The 25,448-nt window shown below is 42.1% G+C and overlaps 1 protein-coding gene across 5 annotated transcripts in view; it reads right to left on the minus strand.

The window, feature by feature from the left end:
- LOC134354999 (choline transporter-like protein 3) overlaps positions 1 to 25,448 on the minus strand; it is a 474,552-nt gene that overhangs the window by 16,061 nt on the left and 433,043 nt on the right. For all 5 annotated transcript variants that reach the window (XM_063064614.1, XM_063064613.1, XM_063064612.1 and 2 more), the window contains 2 exons: positions 21,838 to 21,975; positions 16,695 to 16,931 (listed from right to left, as the gene is read on the minus strand). In XM_063064614.1, coding sequence (XP_062920684.1) covers positions 16,695 to 16,931; positions 21,838 to 21,975 — 375 coding nt within the window. The remainder of the gene's footprint in view (positions 1 to 16,694; positions 16,932 to 21,837; positions 21,976 to 25,448) is intronic.

Raw genomic sequence — 25,448 nt, forward strand, 5'->3', positions numbered from 1 at the left:
ATCAAACAGTCATAGATAATATAGTATGGGAACAGACTCTTCAGCCTAACTATTCATGACACCCAAGGTGCCCACCTCTGCCATTTACCCATGTTAAGCCTATATCCAAAATCAAAGTCAAAGTAAATTTATTATTTAAATACGCATATGTCACCATTTACTACCCCGAGATTCATTTCCTTGCAGGCATTCACAGGAAAATAATAAATACAATAGAATTATGAAAAGCTACACCTAAGCAAAGACCGACAATGACCAAGACAAATAAATAAATAAATAATACTGAGGACATGGAATGTCAGGTCCTTGAATATGAGTCTGTAGGTTGTGGAATTAATTCAGAGTTGAGGTGAGTGGCATTATCTATGCTGGTTCAGGATTCTGATGGTTGTAGTTTAATTGCTGTTCTTAAACCTGGTGGTGTGGGACCTCAGGCTCCTGCCCAATAATAGTAGCGAGAAGTGAGTATGGCCTGGATGGTGGGGGTCCTTGATGGTGAACGCTGTTTTCTTGTGGTAGCACTCCTTGTAAATGCGCTCATTTGTGAAGAGGGCTTTGCTTATGATGGACTGCGCTGTATCCATCACTTTCTGTAGCCTTTTCTGATCTCGGGCACTGGTGTATCTATACCGTCAATCAGGATACTCTCCACTAAGGAAACTTCTGAGAAAGTAGACGTGTTTTATAATGGCACGTGCTGGTCTAAGGACAGACCCTTCGATATAACGGCAAGGAATTAAAAATTACTGACCCCCTCCACCTCTGAATAAGGATAAAACTGTCATCAATCTGGGAACTGGATCCAAACATGGCAAAGGCACATCTAGCCCAGTCTAAATTATAAAATCCTCCTCAGAAGCATCTAGGCACTGGTGCTTAAACTGACTTGATACTGTCATCCTCACAGAACTATTGTAGGCCTGAAGAAATTGAAAACCTGCAGAACAGCCAGCTGGAATAACTTTAGGTCAGTGACAAATAGACAAAACAAATGCCTTAGCTCTTACCAGGAGACAGAAGGAGTGGAGGCTGCTGTTATTTGAATTAACTCTTTCTGGAACGCAGTAATCAAAAGTGGACATAACGAAGGCTCATAGAGGACCACGGACCATTTTGCAGATTGATTTTGTGGAACCTTTACCCTTAACTCCCAGTGGATTGCAATATACCTTGGTGATAATGGATACTTTTACCAAGTCGATTAGGACATTCCCGATGAAATTTAAGGTTACAGCCTGAATTTTATTTGAGGAACCCTATTGTGTTATAGAATATCATATGGGATGAAAAAAAAACAGCAGATGTGCCATCTAAACCCAGGGAATTGAAGATAATGATCAGCAAGATCCCTTTACATCTTGGAGATTTGTAGTGCCACTTGACATTATTGACAGAGTCAGTCCATCAGTATATCGAACCCAGGTTGCTCCTGACAAGTTGGGTTGGCATCATATTAACCAACTTAAATGCTTTGGAAAAAGTCGATGTCCTTTTGTGGCTGAGGTTCGCAGAAAACATTGTCAAAGGGATGGTCTGGATTGGGATGATGATATTCTTAGTTCTGTTTTTCAGTTAATTGTTAGTGATGTGGACACATGAGTACGTGCCTCCATAGAAAAAGGGGTAGCTACCTGGAGGTTAAAAAGGAAAAGGTTAAAGCAGATTTAGAGACAATGGGAAAGACAGGAAGATGGGAACTGTGTTCCTTGCCAGATCTTCTGGGAAGAAAGTGGGAGATTGAAAAGTTACATGTGGGAAATACATCAGTTATCAGATCTTAGTTAAGTGCAGAAACTGCACTTGGTGTTCATTTCTAGGTATTCAAAAATGATCGGTGTTGTAATACTGTTGTTGACCTGTTAAAGATTCTCCAATATTATTGATTGACTATGACAGTCTACTACTGGCCAATTGAATATTCACCCGGACAAATGCAAAGAATTAAGTTAGGGTGGTTACAGATGAACTATTCACAACATTCACAAGAGAATCTATTTGGATCCCATCAGATGTCATGGTAATAAAAGACTGAATGAAGAAGATCAAATGGCTATGTGAATTTCTGAACAAGCTAAACAAAATTTTGCAAGATGTTTGAGGATAATCATGACCAGCTTACAGTAATATGGGTAAAGGATGGTACTGTTGGGGTAGTGATAGGAAGTCACACTTTTACAGGTCCTGCTTCAGACAGCAAAGGGCTTCTCACTCAAACACAGCTTCACTGTGAATGGAATGCTGCCGTGAATATGAATCAAAAAGAAGACAATCAATTAGCATGTGATCCAGTTAGCATTAACGGCATTCCAGTTACTTTGCTGCCTGAGAATTTACCCTTACCCCTAATCCAACAAATGAAACCACAACCGTGACAGTACCAGTTGTTACTAGCCCTTGTTGTGTGATGAGGTCCGTAAAGTTAAAACATGATTACCCAAACTGTTGTGAAATAACCCATTTCCCTCAATGTGCAACATACTTTCCTAAGTGTCTTGCAATGGCAACTTAAAATCTTAGATGCTTGTGTGCCAAGTGCCACTGCAATTTTTTCCATAATGATTATATATTATCATGCAAGTTAATCTACCTTTTATTAATAAAAATCTTATTATTATTACATATACTGACATAAAATATAAAATTATGTATATTTTATAACTTTATAATTTTCCTTCCATTTTTGTAACCATTTTGATTTAATGCTGTTTGTTGCAACAGTAATTGCATATTGCTGTGAACAATAAACTTTTCACTGTGTGGATGAATACAATTGCTTTCAACCCTGTTTCATTAATAATGACTAAAACGGAACCTTCCAAAATTCACATTGTATTAACTAATCTACACTGTCAGTTAGACAGTAGACTAATCTACATCTGCCATTTCAAATAGAATTTCTTTCCATGTCATATTAATAATACTTTTTAAATAATTATTATACCAGCATTAGTGAGTGTTCTGAAGTCTGATGCTCCTTTTGGACTTTATTTACCCTAACCTATTTCAATTCATGTGATCTCCAAAATTTCTGTGGATTAGATCCCGAAGAAACTGAAAATCTGTGTACGAGCTAGCTAAAACAAGTGAAGCACAGTGGACAAGTAGACAAAACAAATGAGTTAGGTCTTGCCAGGTGGTGGAAGAAATGGAAACTAGTGTTTTCCAAATTTACTCTTTCTGAATCAAAGTAATTAAAAGTGGACGTAACAAGGTCGCTACTGATAATCTGCTAATCATAGATTATTTCTAAATGAGAAGTTGTTTGTGGGATGCTCTTTGATAAGGCAGAAGAATTATAAGAAGGGTCGTCGCTCTGTCTGTGTATTGGAGTGGCCTGAGCTATGGAGATATAAAGCAATTAGGAGAGAAAAGATGAAATATTAAGATAAGCTATCTAATAAACTAAAAGAGGATTCAAAAAGCTTTTTCAGATATATAAAGAATAAAAGAAAAGAGAGTCGATACCGTTGGAAAATGACACTAGAAGGGCAGTAATTGGGACAAAGATATGGCTGACGAATTGAATAAGTCCTTTGTGTCAGTCTTCACTGATGAAGACTGAAGACAGTATGCCAGGGGACAGAAGTCAGTGTAATTGCTGTTACTAAGCAGAAGGTTCTTGGGAAGCTGAAAAGGCTGAAGGTAGCTAAGTCACCAGATGGACTACACTCCAAGATTCTGTAAGAGGTAGCTGAAAAGATTGTGGAGGCATTTTCCATAAGACCATAAGACAAAGGAGCAGAAGTCAGCCATTTGGCCCATCGAGTCTGCTCCACCATTTTATCATGAGCTGATCCATTCTCCCATTTAGTCCCACTCCCCTGCCTTCTCACCATAACCTTTGATGCCCTGGCTACTCAGATACCTATCAATCTCTGCCTTAAATACACCCAATGACTTGGCCTCCACAGCCGCCCGTGGCAACAAATTCCATAGATTCACCACCCTATGGCTAAAAAAATTTCTTCGCATTTCTGTTCTGAATGGGCGTCCTTCAATCCTTAAGTCATGCCCTCTCGTACTAGACTCCCCCAGCATGGGAAACAACTTTGCCACATCCACTCTGTCCATGCCTTTCAACATTCAAAATGTTTCTATGAGGTCCCCCCTCATTCTCCTAAACTCAAGGACTAGAGTCCAAGAGGGGACAAACATTCCTCATATGTTAACCCTCTCATTCTCGGAATAATTCTAGTGAATCTTCTCTGTACCTTCTCCAACGTCAGAACATCCTTTCTTAAATAAGGATACCAAAACTGCCCACAGTACTCCAAGTGAGGTCTCACCAGCGCATAACACAGCCTCAACATCACATCCCTGCTCCTATACTCTATTCCTCTAGAAATGAATGCCAACATTGCATTTGCCTTCTTCGCCACCGACTCAGCCTGGAGGTTAACTTTAAGGGTATCCTGTATGAGGACTCCCAAGTCCCATTGCATCTCAGAACTTTGAATTCTCTCCCCATTTAAATAATAGTCTGCCCGTTTATTTCTTCTGCCAAAGTGCATAACCATACACTTTCCAAGATTGTATTTCATTTGCCACTTCTTTGCCCATTCTTCCAATCTATCCAAGTCTCTCTGCAGACTCTCTGTTTCCTCAGCACTACCGGCCCCTCCACCTATCTTCATATCATCAGCAAACCTAGCCACAAAGCCATCTATTCTATAATCCAAATTGTTGATGTACAACGTAAAAAGAAGTGGCCCCAACACGGACCCAAGTGGAACACCACTGGTAACCGGCAGCCAACCAGAATAGGATCCCTTTATTCCCACTCTCTGTTTCCTGCCAATCATCCAATGCTCTATCCATGTACATAACTTTCCCATAATTCCATGGGCTCTTATCTTGTTAAGTAGCCTCATGTGTGGCACCTTGTCAAAGGCCTTCTGAAAATCTAAATATACAACATCCACTGCGTCTCCTTTGTCTAGCCTACTTGTAATTTCCTCAAAAAATTGTAATAGGTTTGTCAGGCAGGATTTTCCTTTAAGGAAACCATGCTGAGTCCCGCCTATCTTGTCATATACTTCCAGGTACTCCATAACCTCATCCTTGACAATCGACTCCAACAACTTCCCAACCACTGATGTCAAGCTAACAGGTCTATAATTTCCTTTTTGCTTCCTTGCTGCCTTCTTAAATAGCAGAGTGACATTTGCAATCTACTAGTCCTCCGGAATCATGCCAGAATCTATTGACTTTTGAAAGATCATCGCTAATGCCTCTGCAATCTCCACAGCTACTTCCTTCAGAACATGAGGGTGCATTCCATCTGGTCCAGGAGATTTATCTACCTTTAGACTATTCAGCTTCCTGAGTACTTTCTCTGTTGTAATTGTGACTGCACGCACTTCTCTTCCTTGCCAACTTTGAGTGTCCGGTATACTGCTGATGTCTTCCTCAGTGAAGACTGATGCAAGATACTCGTTCAGATCCTCCACCATCTCCTTATCTCCCATTACAATTTCTCCAGCATCATTTTCTATCGGTCCTATATCTACTCTCACCTGTCTTTTACTCTTTATATACTTGAAAAAGCTTTTAGTATCCTCTTTGATATTATTTGCTAGCTTCCTTTCATAGTTAATCTTTTCCAACTTAATGACCTTCTTAGTTTCCTTTCGTAAGCATTTAAAATCTTCCCAATCCTCTGTCTTCCCAATAATTTTTGCTTCCTTGTATGCCCTCTCTTTTGCTTTAACTTTGGCTTTGACTTCTCTTGTCAACCATGGTTGCATCCTTTCTCCGTTCGAAAATTTCTTCTTTTTTGGAATATATCTGTCTTGCACCTTCCTCACTTATCGCATAAAACTCCAGCCACTGTTGCTCTGCCGTCCTTCCCACCAGTGTCCCTTTCCAGTCAATTTTGGCCAGTTCCTCTCTCATGCCACTGTAATTTCCTTTACTCCACTGAAATACCAACACATCAGATTTCAGCTTCTCTTTTTCAGATTTCACAGTGAACTCAATCATGTTATGATCACTGCCTCCTAAGCGTTCCTTCACCTCAATCTCTCTAATTACCTCCGGTTCATTACACAATACCCAATCCAGCACAGCCGATCCCCTAGTGGGCTCAACAACAAGCTGTTCTAAAAAGCCATCTCACAGACATTCCACAAATTCTCTCTCTTGAGATCCAGTGCCGACCTGATTTTCCCAATCCACTCGCATGTTAAAATCTCCCACAATTATCATAACACTGCCCTTCTGACAAGCCTTTTCTATTTCCTGTTATAATTTGTAGTCCGCATCACTGCAGCTGTTTGGAGGCCTGTATATAACTGCCATCAGGGTCCTTTTACCCCTGCGATTTCTTAGCTCAACCCATAAAGATTCTGCACCTTCCGATCCTATGTCATCTCTTTCTAATGATTTGATATCATTTCTTACCAATAAAGCCACGCCACCCCCTCTGCCTACCTTCCTATCCTTCCGATACACCGTGTATCCTTGGACGTTCAGCTCCCAGAGACATGCATCCTTTAGCCACGTCTCAGTGATGGCCACAATATCATACCTGCCAATCTGTAGCTGTATGACAAGATCATCCACCTTATTCCTTATGCTGCGTGCATTTAAGTACAACACCTTAAGACCAGTATTTGGTACCTTTCGCTTTGATTGCACTGCAACTTTATTGCACTGCAACTTTATTGCACTACAACTCATCCCAATGGCTACAAATTTGCCCCATCACCTGCCTGTCTTTCCTGACATCTTTACTGCTCACTATTTTAGATTTATTTGTTTTCCCCTTCCTCTGCTCTATCATTCCGGTTCCCATTCCCCTTCCAAATTAGTTTAAACCCTCCCTAACAGCTCTATTAAACCTTCCCGCCAGGATACTGGTCCCCTTCGGGTTCAGGTGTAAGCTGTCCATTTTGAACAGGTCATACTTCCCCCAGAAGAGATCCCAGTGATCCAAGAATCTGAAGCCCTGCTCCCTGCACCAGTCTCTCAGCCACGCATTCATCTGCCTGATCCTATTATTCTTGCCCTCACTAGCACGTGGCACAGGTAGCAATCCCGAGGTTACTACCCTGGAGGTCCTGCTTCTCAGCTTCCTTCCTAACTCCCGGAAATCTCTCTTCAGGACCTCCTCCCTTCTCCTATCTATGTCATTGGTACCAACGTATACCAAGACAACTGGCTGCTCGCCCTCTACCTTCAGAATATTCTGGACCCGATCCAGGACATCCTGTACCCTGGCACCTGGGAGGCAATACACCATGCGGGTATCTCTGTCAGGCTCACAGAATCTCCTGTCTGTTCCCCTGACTATGGAATCCCCTATGACTACCGCATTCCTCTTCTCCCTCCTTCCTTCCTGCGCAACAGCGCCAGGCTCAGTGCCAGGGACCCGGTCACCGTGGGCGTCCCCTGTCAGGTCATCCCCCTCAACAGCATCTAGAACAAGTTATTTGTTGCTGAGGGTGACAGCCACAGAGGTGCTCTCCACTATCCGGGCATTTTCCTTCCCTCTCCTGACAGTCACATAGTTTTCTGACCCCTGTAGCCTAGGGATGACTACCTCCCTGTAGCTCCTGTCTATCACCTCTTCACTTTCGCTGATAAGCAGTAGGTCATCAAGCTGCAGCTCCAGATCCCTAACACGGTCTCTGAGGAGCTGTAACTTGGTGCACCTGGCACAGATGTGGCCATCAGGGAGGCTGGAGGTCTCTCAGGATTCCCACATCTGACACCCTGAACAAAGCACTAACCCTGCAGGCATGCTATCTAATTCTACAGGAATGAAACAGGAAAAATAAGTCTACTTACCCACTTACGTCAGTGCTGCATCTCAGTGCACCTGGCGCAGATGTGGCCATCAGGGAGGCTGGAGGTCTCCCAGGATTCCCACATCTGACACCCTGAACAAAGCACTAACCCTGCAGGCATGCTATCTAATTCTACAGGAATGAAACAGGAAAAATAAGTCTACTCACCCACTTACCTTGCCAAACAGACCAACTTTTTAAACTGTTAGCTCGTACCGTTAGCTGTGTTAGCCCTGCTGTTCCTGTCTGTCTGGGCTGATTCGCCAAGGGGGAAAAAAAAAGAGTTGGTGCTTCGCTCTCGCCTCTTCCCGTTACCGATGAAGCCCGGTTGAAGCCAAAGCCCTACACTCTGCTACCACTCACTCTGCTGCCCGCTGTATAGGGTGGTCTCCTTTTTAAACTTTCCGCGCTGTCCTGTCTACGTCACGCGCCTGTGCAGTCTCATCCTTCCTGCACTTGAAGTTTTTTTAAAAAACTGCCTTCCTTCAGAATTCAGCTCCCATGTCGCTCTGTTTGTTACGATCCAAAAAAAATTTTCAGTGATCTTTCAAGAATCACTAGGTTCTGGAGTGGTTCCTGATGACTGGAAAACTGTAAATTTCGCTCCACTCTTTAAGAAGGGAGGGAGGTAGAAGAAAGGAAATATAGGCCAGTTAGCCTGACTTCAGTGGTTGGAAAGATGTTAGAGTCTATTATTATGGCCAACGTCAGCATGGTTTTGTTAAGGGGAGACCTTGGATGACAAATCTTTTGGAATTCTTTGAGGAAATAACAGGCAGAGTAGTCAAAAGAAAGTCAGTGAATGTTGTTTACTTGGGCTTTCAGAAGCTCTTTGACAAGGTGCCACACATGAGGCAGTTTAACATGATAAGACCTCATGGTATTACAGAAATAATACCAGCACGGATAGAAGGTTAGCTGACTGGCAGTGGGCAAAGCGTGGGAATAAAAGAGCCTTTTCTGGTTGGCTGCCGATGACATAGAAACATAGAAACATAGAAAATAGGTGCAGGAGTAGGCCATTTGGCCCTTCGAGCCTGCACCGCCATTTATTATGATCATGGCTGATCATCCAACTCAGAACCCCGCCCCAGCCTTCCCTCCATACCCCCTGACCCCCGTAGCCACAAGGGCCATATCTAACTCCCTCTTAAATATAGCCAATGAACTGGCCTCAACAGTTTCCTGTGGCAGAGAATTCCACAGATTCACCACTCTCTGTGTGAAGAAGTTTTTCCTAATCTCGGTCCTAAAAGGCTTCCCCTCTATCCTCAAACTGTGACCCCTCGTTCTGGACTTCCCCAACATCGGGAACAATCTTCCTGCATCTAGCCTGTCCAATCCCTTTAGGATCTTATACGTTTCAATCAGATCCCCCCTCAATCTTCTAAATTCCAACGAGTACAAGCCCAGTTCATCCAGTCTTTCTTCATATGAAAGTCCTGCCATCCCAGGAATCAATCTGGTGAACCTTCTTTGTACTCCCTCTATGGCAAAGATGTCTTTCCTCAGATTAGGGGACCAAAACTGCACACAATACTCCAGGTGTGGTCTCACCAAGGCCTTGTACAACTGCAGTAGTACCTCTCTGCTCCTGTACTCGAATGACTAATTCCATGGTGGTATTCCATGCGGTCAGTGTTGGAGCCATTATATATCAATGATTTGGATGATGAATGGCTTTATGGTCAAGTTTACAGATGATACAAAGACAGGAGGAGGAGCAGGTAGCCTCGAGGAAGCAGGGAATCTACAGAGTTTTAGACAGATCAGTAGAACGGGCAAAAAATTGGCAGATGGAATATAGTGTAGGGAAGCGTACGGTCATGCACTTTGGTAGAACAAATAAAGGTGTAAAAGGGGAGAAAATTCAAAAAATCCAAGGCGCAAGGGGACTGGGGAGTCCTTGCGCAGGACTCACTAAAGGTTAACCTGCAGGATGAGTTGATGGTAAGGAGGGCAAATGTAATGTTAGTATTCACTTAGAGAAAACTAGGATATAAAAGCAAGGATGTAATACGGAGGCTTTATAAGACATTGGTCAGACTGCACTTGGAGCAGTTTTCAGCACCCTATCTGAGAAAGAATATGCTGGCATTGGTGAGGATCCAGAGGGGTTCACTAGAAGAAGGAGTTCAGACAGATGTAGCATGGATTCAGCAAAGGCAGGTCCTGTTTGACAAGCTCACTGAAGTTCTTTGAGGATATAACGAGCGCAGTGGATAGAGAGGAACAGATGGACATTATTTACTTGGATTTCATGAAGGTGTTTGATAAGGTGCCGCATAAAAGACTTATCCATAAAATAAGGATGCATAGAGTTGGGAGTGATGTATTAACATGGATAGAGGATTGGTTAACTAATAGAAAACAGAGAGTTGGGATACATGGGTGTTACTCTGGTTAGCATCAGTGGTGAGTGGTGTGCCATAGGGGTTGGTGCTGGGCCCACAACTGTTCATGATATACATTAACGATCTGGAAGAGGGGATCAATTTTAGTGTATCTAAGTATGTTGATGACACTAAATTGAGTGGAAAAGCAAATTGTGCAGAAGATATGGAGAGTCTGCCTAGAGATGTAGATAGGTCAAGTGAGTGGGCAAGGGTTTGGTAGATGGAGTACAATGTCGGTAAATGCTAGGTCACTCACTTAGGAAGGAAAAGTGGAAGATCAGATTATTATTTAAATGGTAAAAATTGCAGCATGCTTCTGTGCAGAGGGACTTGGGAGTGTTTGTGCTAGAGGGATTGAATTTAAGAGCAGAAGGCTATGCTGCAACTGTACAGGGTACTGGTGAGGCTGCACCTGGAGTACTGTGTGCAGTTCTGGTCTCTTATTTGAGGAAGGATATACTGGCTTTGGAGACGGTGCAGAGGAGGTTCACCAGGTTGATTCCAGAGATGAGGGGGTTAGACTACGAGGAGAGATTGAGTCACCTGGGACTGTACTCACTGGAATTCAGAGGAATGAGAGGAGATCTTATAGAAACATATAAAATTATGAAAGGGATAGATAAGATAGAGGCAGGAAAGTTGTTTCCACTGGTAGAACTAGGGAACATAGCCTCAAGATTCAGGGGAGTAGAATTAGGATGGAGATGAGGAGAAACTGCTTTTCCCAGAGCAGTGAATCTGTGGAATTCTCTCCCCCCCCCCCACCCCTCCAATGAAGCAGTGGAGGCTACCTCAGTAAATATAGTTAAGACAAGATTGGATAGATTTGTGCAAAGTAGGAGAATTAAAGGTTATGGGGAAAAGTCAGCTAGGTGGAGATGAGTCACAATCAAATCAGCCATGATCCTATTGAATGGCGGAGCAGGCTTGGCAGGCCAGATGGCCTACTCCTGCTCCTATTTCTTATGTTCTAATGTAGGGTCCCAGGAATGAAAGAGTTAATAAAAGTTTATAAGAATGGGTGTAGAGAGGGTGTTTACTATAGTGGGAATTTCTTGGACCAGGGAACACAGCCCCAGAATAGGACAAGCATTAGTCTTTACTTTAGCCAGAGGCTGATGAATCTGTTAAATACTGTGACTGTGGAGGCCAAGTCACTGGGTATATTTAAAGTGGAAGCTGATAGATTCTTGATTTTTATGGGTGTCAAAGGTTATGGGAAGAAAACAGGAGGAGGCAGGGTTTCGAGGGATAATAAATTAGCCGTGATGGAATAGTAAAGCAGACTCAATGGGCCAAATGGCCTAAATCTGCTCTTCTGTCTTATGGTCTTGCAGTCTTATTGACGTCTTTCTTGTAGATGAGTGACCAGAACAGACATAATACCCCAGATTTGGCCTCACCAACATTTTATTCAACTTCAGCATAGCATCCCAACTCCTGTACCCAATGCCCTGAAGGCCAATGCGCCAAAAGCTCTCTCTGTTAAAAGTTCTGAAGTATTCTTTAACATTAACTCCATTCTCCATCTGCCACAGATGTCACCAGCTCTGCTGAGAACTCTATTTCTGAATTCCAGCACTTCTGGCGTTACTCACTACTTTTTCCCTCCCCCTCCTCATGAGGGCTGCACGGTTTTGTAGCAGAGAGTGCAACACGCTACAGAGCAAGTGCTGAGGGTTCAATTCCTGCTGCTGCTTGTGAGATTCTGTATGTTCTCTCCGTGACCACATGCGTTCCCTCTTGTTGCTCTGGTTTCTTCCCACATAAAGGTGTACAGTTTAGGATTAGTGTTGTGGGAATGCTTGGTGCCAGAAGTGTCGCGGTCCCAGCATAATTCTCAGTCTGTGTTGGTCATTGACAGAAAATGACCTATTTCACTGTATGTTTTGATGTACATGTGACAAATAAAACTAATCTTTAATCTTTAGATCTTAATCCTCTGCTTTCATTCACCTTGTACATTTATATCTCCAGATGGATCAGCTGCGATTTACAAACCTTCACCACCGTCTCTCAGCAGGCACCACAGCCACTGGCAACATTCATCCCCTGCTGGTCTTTATCCATTTGCAGTATTCCCCAAGGTTCTCCTGACCCTCACCTCCCTCCCTCCCCCCTACAACTCACCTTATTTCTAACGTTTCCTCGTTCAGATCAAAGGTCATTGATTCGACTGTTGAGTACACTTCCCTCTCCACAGATGCTGCCTGACCTACCACCACTTTCAATTTTAGATTACTTGGGGAAAGTGGACTTCAACTGAGCTGAAAGCGTGGCACTAAGATTGCTACAATGAGACCATTTATTCCAGCTCTTAGAGCCAGACCACTCACCAATCCTCTGACACCAGACATCCCACCTTGCAAAAACTCATTTCAGGGAGGTAGCACCACCGACCCTACCCACTGCAACCCCATATCGCTCCCCCCGCACCCCGCCCCCCGGTCGACCTCCAAGGGTGTATGTGTGCAGGACATTTGATTATGAAAGAAAACAACAATTTATTTGATCACATATTGAAACTATTTACTATATATATATATATATATTCCTCGTTGAGTATTTTGTTGGCAGTCTCAATGCTAATAGCTAAATGCTAATGCAATTAGCTTTTCTATTTCCTTTGCAAACTTTCCTTGGACTGTGATGTGGCTTGCTTGGCAGATTTGAGCATTTTGCCGGAAGTCTCAACCTCACAGCAGTCTGTGTCAATGAATTTGTTAATTTTGCAAGACATCAGATTCACAAGATTCATAATTATATTATATTATCATGGAGTCGTTTTTTAATTCTATTACAACTTTAAGCAAGTCTACAGGGAGTCTGGACTCATCAAGTAGGATATCAGTAGAGTAGCTCCTTAGCAGCTAGCCAGCTAGTTTAAATAACGTTAGCTATGCTAATGAACGAATGACATAGAAACATAGAAACATAGAAAATAGGTGCAGGAGTAGGCCATTCGGCCCTTCGAGCCTGCACCGCCATTTATTATGATCATGGCTGATCATCCAACTCAGAACCCAGCCTTCCCTCCAAACCCCCTGACCCCTGTAGCCACAAGGGCCATATCTAACTTCCTTTTAAACATAGCTAATGAACTGGCCTCAACAGTTTGCTGTGGCAGAGAATTCCACAGATTCACCACTCTCTGTGTGAAGAAGTTTTTCCTAACCTCGGTCCTAAAAGGCTTCCCCTCTATCCTCAAACTGTGACCCCTCGTTCTAGACCTCCCCAACATCGGGAACAATCTTCCCGCATCTAGCCTGTCCAATCCCTTTAGGATCTTATACGTTTCAATCAGATCCCCCCTCAATCTTCTAAATTCCAACGAGTACAAGCCCAGTTCATCCAGTCTTTCTTCATATGAAAGACCTGCCATCCCAGGAATCAATCTGGTGAACCTTCTTTGTACTCCCTCTATGGCAAAGATGTCTTTCCTCAGATTAGGGGACCAAAACTGCACACAATACTCCAGGTGTGGTCTCACCAAGGCCTTGTACAACTGCAGTAGTACCTCCCTGCTCCTGTACTCGAATCCTCTCGCTATAAATGCCAGCATACCGTTCGCCTTTTTCACCGCCTGCTGTACCTGCATGCCCACTTTCAATGACTGGTGTATAATGACACCCAGGTCTCGTTGCACCTCCCCTTTTCCTAATCGGCCACCATTCAGATAATAATCTGTTTTCCTATTTTTGCCACCAAAGTGGATAACTTCACATTTATCCACATTAAATTGCATCTGCCATGAGTTTGCCCACTCACCCAACCTATCCAAGTCACCCTGCATCCTCTTAGCATCCTCCTCACTGCTAACACTGCCACCCAGCTTCGTGTCATCCGCAAACTTGGAGATGCTGCATTTAATTCCCTCATCCAAGTCATTAATATATATTGTAAACAACTGGGGTCCCAGCACTGAGCCTTGCGGTACCCCACTAGTCACCGCCTGCCATTCTGAAAAGGTCCCGTTTATTCCCACTCTTTGCTTCCTGTCTGCTAACCAATTCTCCACCCACACCAATACCTTACCCCCAATACCGTGTGCTTTAAGTTTGCACACTAATCTCCTGTGTGGGACCTTGTCAAAAGCCTTTTGAAAATCCAAATATACCACATCCACTGGTTCTCCCCTATCCACTCTACTAGTTACATCTTCAAAAAATTCTATGAGATTCGTCAGACATGATTTTCCTTTCACAAATCCATGCTGACTTTGTCCGATGATTTCACCGCTTTCCAAATGTGCTGTTATCACATCCTTGATAACTGACTCCAGCAGTTTCCCCACCACCGACGTTAGGCTAACCGGCCTATAATTCCCCGGTTTCTCTCTCCCTCCTTTTTTAAAAAGTGGGGTTACATTAGCCACCCTCCAATCCTCAGGAACTAGTCCAGAATCTAACGAGTTTTGAAAAATTATCACTAATGCATCCACTATTTCTTGGGCCACTTCCTTAAGCACTCTGGGATGCAGACCATCTGGCCCTGGGGATTTATCTGCCTTCAATCCCTTCAATTTACCTAACACCACTTCCCTACTAACATGTATTTCGCTCAGTTCCTCCATCTCACTGGACCCTCTGTCCCTTACTATTTCTGGAAGATTATTTATGTCCTCCTTAGTGAAGACAGAACCAAAGTAATTATTCAATTGGTCTGCCATGTCCTTGCTCCCCATAATCAATTCACCTGTTTCTGTTTGCAGGGGACCTACATTTGTCTTTATCAGTCTTTTCCTTTTTACATATCTATAAAAGCTTTTACAATCCGTTTTTATGTTCCCTGCCAGTTTTCTCTCATAATCTTTTTTCCCCTTCCTAATTAAGCCCTTTGTCCTCCTCTGCTGAACTCTGAATTTCTCCCAGTCCTCAGGTGAGCCACTTTCTCTGGCTAATTTGTATGCTACTTCTTTGGAATTGATACTATCCCTAATTTCTCTTGTCAGCCATGGGTGCACTACCTTCCTTGATTTATTCTTTTGCCAAACTGGGATGAACAATTGTTGTAGTTCATCCATGCAACCTTTAAATGCCTGCCATTGCATATCCACCGTCAATCCTTGAAGTGTCATTTGCCAGTCTATCTTAGCTAATTCACGTCTCATACCTTCAAAGTTACCCCTCTTTAAGTTCAGAACCTTTGTTTCTGAATTAACTACGTCACTCTCCATGTTAATGAAGAATTCCACCATATTATGGTCACTCTTACCCAAGGGGCCTCTCACGACAAGATCGCTAATTAACCCTTCCTCATTGCTCAAAACCCAGTCAAGAATAGCCTGCTCTCTAGTCGGTTCCTCGACATGTTGGTTCAAAAAACCATCCCGCATACATTCCAAGAAATCCTCTTCCTCAGCACCTTTACCAATTTGGTTCACCCAGTCTACATGTAGATTGAAGTCACCCATTATAACTGCTGTTCCTTTATTGCACACATTTCTAATTTCCTGTTTAATACCATCTCCGACCTCACACTACTGTTAGGTGGCCTGTACACAACTCCCACCAGCGTCTTCTGCCCCTTAGTGTTACGCAGCTCTACCCATATCGATTCCACATCTTCCCGGCTTATGTCCTTCCTTTCTATTGCGTTAATCTCTTTTTTAACCAGCAACGCCACCCCATCTGTTAAACTCACCTCAACATGTCTTTTACAGTCATTTAACCCACCAGGGGCAATAGAAAAGTATCAGATACAATCCTAACCTGATCACAGAGCGATTTACAATGACCAATTAATCTTCCAGGCAGTACATCTTTGGACTGTGGGAGGAAACTGAAGCACCTGGAGGAAATCCACGCAGTCATGGGAGAAGGTACAAACTCCTTACAGACGGTGGCGGGAATTGAATCAGGGTCGCTGCTACTGTAAAGTGTGCTGACCACTACACTACTGAGCCCCCCCACCAGTCCATCAGATGTACACCTCAGAGATATACCAACACGTACACTAACTGTGATAAGACTGCTGAACGGATCCTGACCCGGATCTGGGCCGTACCCTCCAAATATCCGGACCTGCATCTCGGGTTTTTTTGTACTACCTTACTTTCCATTTTCTATTTATGATTTATAATTTAAATTTTTAATATTTACTATCGATTTGTAATCCAGGGAGCGGGAAGCGCAGAATCAAATATCGCTATGATGATTGTACATTCTAGTATCAATTGTTTGGCAACAATAAAGTATAAAGTATCATTGCATTATATTATTGAATAACAAGTTAACGTCCAGTACATGCAAAATGGGGCCGTATGAACCTTCCCTCTCACCACTCCTGTCTTTTTCTTGTTAAAGACGTGAAGATTGTTATGTTCATTATTGAGAGACACCTGGATGCCAGCCTTGCCAGATATCTAGCTTTATTGATAATGCTGCTTGTACAATATGTGAACTCCTCCCAGGTAGGAGTGGCTAATGGAGTGACATAGGAGTAACAGTATTAATTAGCACTACAAAGATCAAGAGGGTCAGTACCCATCCTCCCCCCTTCCACTTACCATCAACTCCTTGTCCATGAAGTATGGCTTTTCTGCAGACCCATCATTCGTTGCTAGATCGATAGCATAACACATGAAGAGCACATCGACCACCATCTCAAACACCGACAAGAAGCAGTGAGCCACCAAATAGGCGAAAAAGGACACCAATATGAGAGGGACTCCCCAGACATTCAGGTCATGGTTGTAGTTAAATGCCATGAGGCCTCCAAAGACTGTGAAACACACAATGAACACCTGAAAAGAACAAAACGTGATGTACATTATATTCACAAACGTCAAGCAAAACATCAGTGCTAACAGAGGGCAATTCTCTTATCAACCCATTTACAATGTGAGGTTTTAAATGGACATCTGTTTTCTCCATTATTTTATTTACCTTATTTGATTGATACACAGTGCTGAGCTGTCCAGAAATCCCCTTATTTAATCTGAGCCTAAGCACTGGACAATTTATAATGATCAATTAACCGACCAATCAGTAGGTCTTTGGATTGTGGGGAGGAACGGGAGCAACCGGGAGAACATACAAACTCCTTACAGGCAGCGACGGGAATTGAACCCGGGTCGCCTGTACTGCAAAGTGTTGTGCTAACCACGACACTATCGTGCCGCCCATTATCAATGGTTTAGGATGTGGAATCTGACTGCTGCTCCGTACCTCATCCTGGGGACTATATTCAGAGGTGAGGGGATTATCTGGAGGCAACTCATTACACAAAAGCAACACGTCAGTGCCATTTTTTGGCTCAGTCAGATTTTGGGCTGGATTACTGAGCAACGGCCCACTGTAAGATCATGGTTCAATTCCTGCTGCTCTCTGTATGGAGTCTGTACATTCTCTCCGTAACCGCACGTGTCTCCTTTGGGTGCTCTGGTTTCAGGTGTTGGGGGAGAGGGCAATGAAGTAAGAAGGTGCGAGGTGATAGGTGGAAGACGTAAAGGGCTAAAGGAGGAAGAATCTGGTAGGACAGGAGAGTGGACCATGTTCTGAGTTGTGTACACTTCAATGCAAGGAGTATTGTAGGAAAGGCAGATGAGTTCAGGGCATGGATCAACACTTGGAGTTATGACAATGTAGCCCTTAGTGAGACTTAGTTGCAGTGTCCCAGGGTTCCGTTGTTTTTGATGATAGAGAGGGACGGCTTAAAAGGAGAGGGGTGGCATTACTAATGGGGAAAAATGTCACGGCAGTGCTCAGACAGGACAGGTCGGAGATTCATCTACTGAATTATATGGGTGGAACCAAGGAATAAGAAAGGGATGGCCATGTTAGGGCATATTATTGACCACCCAACATTCCATGGAGTTCAGAGGAGCAAATTTGTAGAGCGATCGCAGACTGTTGCAACAAAAACATTTGGTTTTGATAGTAGGTGATTTTAACTTTCCACATATTGACTAGGACTGGATGGGAAAGAGTTTGTCAAATGTGTTCAGGAAAGTTTCCTTAACCAGTACATAGAAGTTCCAACTAGAGAGAGTGCAATATTAGATCTCCAAATAGGCCATGAGACAAGGCAGGTGACAGAAGCTTGTGTAGGGGAACAGTTTGCATCTAGTGATCAAAGTGCTATTGGTTCAAGATATTTATGAAAAAGGATAGATCCGGTTGCAGGTTGAGATTCGAAATTTATTTAGGTTCTAATATTTGTAAGGAGATTAAATGATTTCATAACAAAACATAATATACTCTGTGAACAGCAATATGGTTTCAGAAAAAACAGAACCACTACAAGAGCATTAATAGATTTTATAGAAGAAATATCAAATGCTATAGAAACAAATGAGTACACAGTGGGATTATTCCTAGATCTAAAAAAAGCATTTGAGACCATTGACCAGAAATTATTATTAATAAAATATGGTATTAGAGGGGTGGTACATGACTGGTTAAGTAGTTATTTGGAAGACAGGTATCAGTATGTACATATAAACAACTCGAATTCAAAACTTTTGAGGGTAACTTGTGGGGTTCCACAAGGTTCAGTGCTTGGTCCATTGCTGTTCATTTTGTATATAAACGATATATGTACGGTCTCTCAGACATTAAAATGTATATTATTTGCTGATGATGCAACTATATTTTGTAGTGGGGAACATCTGAAACAACTTTTGGATACAGTAGAGAAAGAACTAAAAATTATAAAGAAATGGTTTGATACTAACAAATTATCACTGAATTTAAGTAAAACTAAATTCATAATATTTGGAAACCATGTACCAAACTCATATAGTAAACTTAGAATAAATAATGTTGAAATTGATAAGGTATCTGAAACAAAATTTTTAAGGGTGGTAACAGATAATAAATTAAGCTGGAAACCACATATAAATTATGTCAAAGCAAAAATGTCAAAATCTATTGCAATACTGTACAAAAAACAAGAGTTCTTAAATCAGGAATCTTTGTATACATTATATTGTTCACTTATAGTCCCGTACATGACTTACTATGTAGAGGCATGGGGAAATACATACAAAACAAATACAAACTCAATTTTTCTACTCCAAAAGAAAGTCATACGAATTGTAAATAAGACAAGTTATTATGAGCCAACCAATCCACTATTTATTCAATTAAACACTTTAAAATTCAGAGATTTCATAGACTTTTAAATAATACAAATTATGTATAAAGTAAAAAATGGACAGCTACCACAAAGTATCCAAAGGTTTTTTAAAATGAGAGAAAGTCAACATGATTTGAGAGGAACATGTATACTTCAAAAACAAAGGATAAGAACAAATGTAAAAAATCATTGTATTTCAGTCTGGGGGTGAATCTATGGAACAGTTGTAGTGAGAATTTAAAAACATGCACCACACTTAAGTTTAAAAAATTATTTAAAAATAATTTAATGAACAAATATAAAACACATGATTTAAAATGAATGGGAGTAATGTAAATAAATGATACTTGGAATCGGATTTTGTGTTAAAAGGTTATGAAATTTTTTTGTTTTGATGTGATGATTGATGCCAAATATGTTGTTGTATAAGTAAAAGGGGTAGGTGTAATAAGCTGTAGCTTCAGCCTACACCCTTCCGGTCTGTTTTAAAGGATATCTATGCCTTTTTCTTGTAATTTTGTCCTATGAAATCATTGTTGAAAATGATGCTTTTTGTTATGTTTGTACTGACCAAAATAAATTTCATTCATTCATTCATAAATTGATGAAAGGCCAGTGTTGATGGTATCATAAAGGATCTGGCTAGTGTGGGTTGTGACAGGTTGTTTTCTGGGGAAGGCATACTTGGTAAGTGGGAGGCCTTCAAAATGAAATTTTGAGATCACAGAGTTTGTATGTTCCTGTCAAAATAAGAGGCAAGGAAAACAAGTTTATGGATTCCTGGTTTTGAAGAGATAATGAAGCCCTGGTTAAGAAGAAAGAGGAGGTGCATAGCAGGTATGAGTAGGAAAGAGCAAACGAGATACAGAAGAGAACACTTGAGAAGGAATTTCAGAGGGCTAAAAGAAGACATAAGGTTGCTCCAGCAGACAAGGAGAAGGAGAATCCCAAAGACTTCTACAAATATATTAAGAACAAAAGGATAGCAAGGAACAAAATTGGTCCTTTCGAAGATCAGAGTGGTCATCTAAGCCTGGACCCAGAAGAGATGGTGGAGAGCTTAAATGGATTGTTTGCATTTGTATTTACTTGGGAGACGTACTCAGAGTCTATCGAAGTGAGACAAAACAGCAGTGAGGTTACCTGTATCGCGTCCCTATACAGATTACAGAGGAGGTGTTTTCTGTCTTGAGGTGAATTAGAGTGGATTAATCCCCAGGGCCTGACAAGGTGTTCCCTTGGATCCTGTGGGAGACTAGTGCAGACATTGCAGAGGCCATAGTAGAGATACCTTAGCCACAGGTGATGTGCCAGAGGTTTGGAGGGTAGCTATTGTTGTTTTGCTGTTTAGGAAAGGCTCGAAGGTTAAGCTGGGAACTTGTAGGCCAATGAACCTGATATCAGTAGTGGGCAAGTTACTGGTTGGTATTCTAAGCAATCAGATTGCTGTATAAGTACTTGGATAAACAGGGACTGATCAAGAATAATTAGCATGGCTTCAATCTTACAGAGTTTCTTGAGGAAGTTACCAAGAATGTTGATCAAGACAAAGCAGTGGATGTTGTCTCCATCGACTTTAGTAAGGCCTCCGAAAGGGTCCAGTATGGGAGGTTAGTCAAGAAGGTTCAGTCGCTTAGCATTCAGGATGAGGTAGTAAATTGGACTAGATATTGGCTTCATGGGAGAAACCAGAGAATGGTAGTAGATGGTTGTCTCTCTGACAGGAGGCCTGTGACTAGTGGTGTGCCGCAGGGATTGGTGCTGTGTCTGTTGCTGTTCATCAGCTATATCAACAACCTGGATAATGTAAACTGGATCAACAAATTTGCCCATGACACCAAGTTTGGGGGTCTAGCGGACAACGAGGAAGGCTCTCAAAGCTTGCAGCAATATCTGGACCAGCTGGAAAAACGGGCTGAAAAATGGCAGAGAGAATTTAATGTAGACAAGTGTGAGTATTGCGTGCAGTTTTGGACACCTGACTACGGGAAAGATGTCAGTAAGTTTGAAGAAGCGCAGAGAAAATTTACAAAGATATTGCTGGGACTTGAGAATTTCAGCATTCTGGAAAGTTAGATAGGTTAAGCCTTTATTCCCCAGAGCATAAGAAGATGAGGGAAGATTTGATAGAAGTATGCAAAATTATGAGGGTTATAGATAAGGTAAATGCAAGCAAGCTTTTTCCATTGCGGTTGGGTGGGACTACAAGTAGAGGTCATGGGTTACGGATGAATGGTGAAATGTTTAAGGGGAACATAGGGGGGAGCTTCTTCAGACAGAGGGTGGTGAGAGTGTGGAATGAGCTGCCAGCAGTACTGATGGATGCAGGTTTGATTTCAACATTGAAGAGAAATTTAGATAGGTACCTGGATGGCAGAGGTATGGAGGTCTATGGCCCATGTGCAGTTCAACGCGACTAGGCAGATTAAAAGCTCAACAGGGTTTCGATGGGCTGAGGGGCTTGTTCTTGTGCTGTAGTGTTCTATTGCTTCATGACATTAGAAACCAATTATTTAGTAGAGCCTGTCAGAAGTATAACAAGTCTCTCAATGGGCATTGTATGTACTCACCTTTCCCAGAAACAACATAAAGTCTCCAAAGCAATTGACTGTAGCCACATTCAGCGCATTACTGACAATGAGAAAGAATGCTTCTTTGGCTGAGCTGCAGAAATTTGTCCCATTGATCGCCGTTGCAATGTATGCATTCTGAAAGAGAAAGTGGGAAGCTTGTATGTATACAACAGGAATTCTGCAGATGCTGGAAATTCAAGCAACATACATCAAAGTTGCTGGTGAACGCAGCAGGCCAAGCAGCATCTATAGGAAGAGGCGCAGTCGACGTTTCAGGCCGAGACCCTTCGTCAGGACTAACTGAAGGAAGAGTGAGTAAGGGATTTGAAAGCTGGAGGGGAGGGGGAGATGCGCATCTCCCCCTCCCCTCCAGCTTTCAAATCCCTTACTCACTCTTCCTTCAGTTAGTCCTGACGAAGGGTCTCGGCCTGAAACGTCGACTGCGCCTCTTCCTATAGATGCTGCTTGGCCTGCTGCGTTCACCAGCAACTTTGATGTATGTAGCTTGTATGTATAATGAGGTTATTGAAGAAGCATTGTTCAAAGGAACATTTTGCAAATGCCTCCCTTTGTGCCTTTCTGACCATAAAGTAATTATCACAGCAATTGCAATAAACACACCTACTCAATGTTCTCTATTTGTTGCTCATAACACAACATCAGTTAATCTTCACCTCTTCGGCAGCTCATTCAATGGTTCACCTTCAATATACGCTCAGTGGTGGCTTTAATTGGTAATATTTAAGAGGGAGTTAGATATGGCCCTTGTGGCTACGGGGGTCACGGGGTATGGAGGGAAGGCTGGGGCGGGGTTCTGAGTTGGATGATCAGCCATGATCATAATAAATGGTGGTGCAGGCTCGAAGGGCTGAATGGCCTACTCCTGCACCTATTTTCTATGTTTCTATGTTTATTAGGAGCCTCCTGTACCTAATGAAGTGGCCACTGAGTGTATGTCCGTGGTCCTTTGCTGCTGCAGCCCACCCACTTCAAGGTTCAGTGTGCTATGCGTTCAGAGATGTGCTTCTTGTAACTGGTGGTTATTTGAGTTACTGCTTCCTTCCCGTCAGCTGAAACCAGTTTAGCCAATCTTCTCTGACCACTCTCATTAACAAGACATGCTTTTTTCCCCCTTTGGATTTTATTTTTTCCTTTTCGCACTATTCTCTGTAAACTCTGGAGACCATTTCACGTGAAAATCCTGGCAGATGAGCAGTTTCTGAGATTTTCAGACCACACCATCTGGCACCAACAATCATTCCATGGTCAAAGTCACTTCGATCACATTTCATCTCCATTCTGATGTTTGGTCTGAACAACAACTGAACCTCATGACCATGTATGTATGCTTTTATACATTGCTGCCACATAATTGGCAGATCAGACATCTGCATTAACAAAAAGGTGTACAGATGTAACTAATCTAGGGCTATGCTCTCTTCTTTTATCAGGAGGTCTATCAGGAAGGAGGCAGCCTCAGGTCCCACGCCACCAGGTTCAGGAACAGTAATTACCCCTCAACCATCAGGATCTTCAACCAGAGGGTATAACTTCAACACTGAACTATACCCACGACCTATGGACTGACTTTCAAGGCCTCTTTATCTCATGTTCTCAATGTTTATTGCTTATTTATTTATTATTATCATTATTTTGTTTGTTTTTTGTATTTGCACGGTTTGTTGTCTTTTGCACGTTGGTTGCTTGTCCATCTTGTGTTGTTTTCCATTGATTCTATTGTTTTTGTTTGTATTTACTGTGAAAGCCTGCAAGAAATCTCATGGTAGTACATGTCATATGTAGTTTGATAATAAATTTATTTTGAATGTTGAATGTACAGATGAAGGTGGTGTGTGCCAACAGCCAACTCTATTTAAGGTGCACAGAAACTACTTCTCACAGTATCACTAGACAGCAGTGGTAGCAATGGGCTGATAGGAAAGCCTTTGTATACAGAAGCATTCAAAAAATCATGTCTCTAGTTTGATGTAAGAAGGGTGCATTTCACTCAGTTTACTTCCAGCATCATAAAGCTAGAAGCATAAAACATAATTGTCCACTAAGATTTCCATTAATATCAGAAACAGTATCATTACTTCAACTGTCTCTCCATAATGGCTTTCCACTGACACAAGACAGCACCTGTTTTAGACTGTTCCTTGATCTGTAAGTCTTCATTATTATAACAGGAAGCTGATCATTGAAGATCCCAGTGAAAGTCATTAGCCTGAGCTGCTAACTCTCCCCACAGAGGCTGACTGACCTGCTGACCGTCTCCAGCACTTTGTTTTTATTGGTCTTTGACACTGAAAATGCTTGGATGAATTTTCTTGTTGGAGAGAGTAATGCTAGCTGCTGAAGTGAGGATGTCAGGCTGCCTGGAAAAGCTGAAGATACAGATTCAGAGGCATCATTCTGCTATAGGGGCAGAACGAATCCTGAAGGTTTTACATTCCATGCAATCTTTTTCAGGGGGAGCTTGCTAATACCATCTCCCAGTCAGGTGATATTCCTATAGATGGCTTGTTAAACTACACACAGATGTTTGTGCCAAATGCATCTAATTTACTTCAGGAATCAGTAGGTCGGTATTCTTTTCATTCTATTTTTGATTTTTCTTTCAAATCTTAGAATTGCCCAGAACAGAAATGGGCCCTTCACCCCAACTGGTCCATGCCAGGAAAGATTACCATTTAAGCTAGTCCCATTTGCCTGTGTTTGGCCCATATCCCTCTAAATCTTTCCTATTCATGTAACTCTTCAATCATCTTTCAAATATTGTTGATGTACATGTCCTTATCAACTTCCTCTGACAGCTCATTCCATGTACTGACCACCATCTGCGTGAAAAAGATGTCCCTCAGGCTCATATTAAATCTCTCCCCACTCACCTTAAACCCGTGCCATCTGGTTCTTGATTCCCCAACTCTTAGGAAAAAGATGCATTCTCCTTACCTATGCCCCTTATGATTTTATAGAAATCTAGAAGATTACTCCTCATTCTCCAATGCTTCAATGGAAAAATGTTTCAACCTGCTCAATCTCTCTGTGTAACTCAGTCCTGGCAACATCCTCATAAATCTCCTCTGTACTCTTTCCAGCTTAATGGCACCTTTCCTACAGCAGGGTGACCAAAGCTAAACGTAATATTCCAAATACAGTCTCACCAATGTCATGTAAAACTCAAACATGATTTTCCAATCAACATACTATCCAAAAGCATTGACACAGCCCACAATGCGTAAGCCAAGTTAAAACCAAGAGTCAAATGAGTGAGCCTGTCTAATACAAGGGCATGCCTGTCAGTGTTAGTATTCAACTATCCTTGTGAGGGCTGCACTCCATTCGTTGTACACTCCCTGTACATGTTTTACACAGAATTCATAGCAAGAACTGTTCCAACATGTAAGAAAATAAACTATCCCACCTAACATCATTTCTCCTTTCAGACTACTGACAGATATAAATCATTTCACATGTTACTTAGAAATGTGTCTTCTTCCACAGCTCCTGAGTATGCTTTTGGTAAATAGTCGGCATGGAAATCAGCGATTGTGCTTGGTGCAGTGAAGAACCACGGAATCCTTGGCTGTCTTCTCATCAGCCAA

The sequence above is a fragment of the Mobula hypostoma genome, chromosome 12 (assembly GCF_963921235.1).
Source record: "Mobula hypostoma chromosome 12, sMobHyp1.1, whole genome shotgun sequence".
Taxonomy (NCBI): domain Eukaryota; kingdom Metazoa; phylum Chordata; class Chondrichthyes; order Myliobatiformes; family Myliobatidae; genus Mobula; species Mobula hypostoma.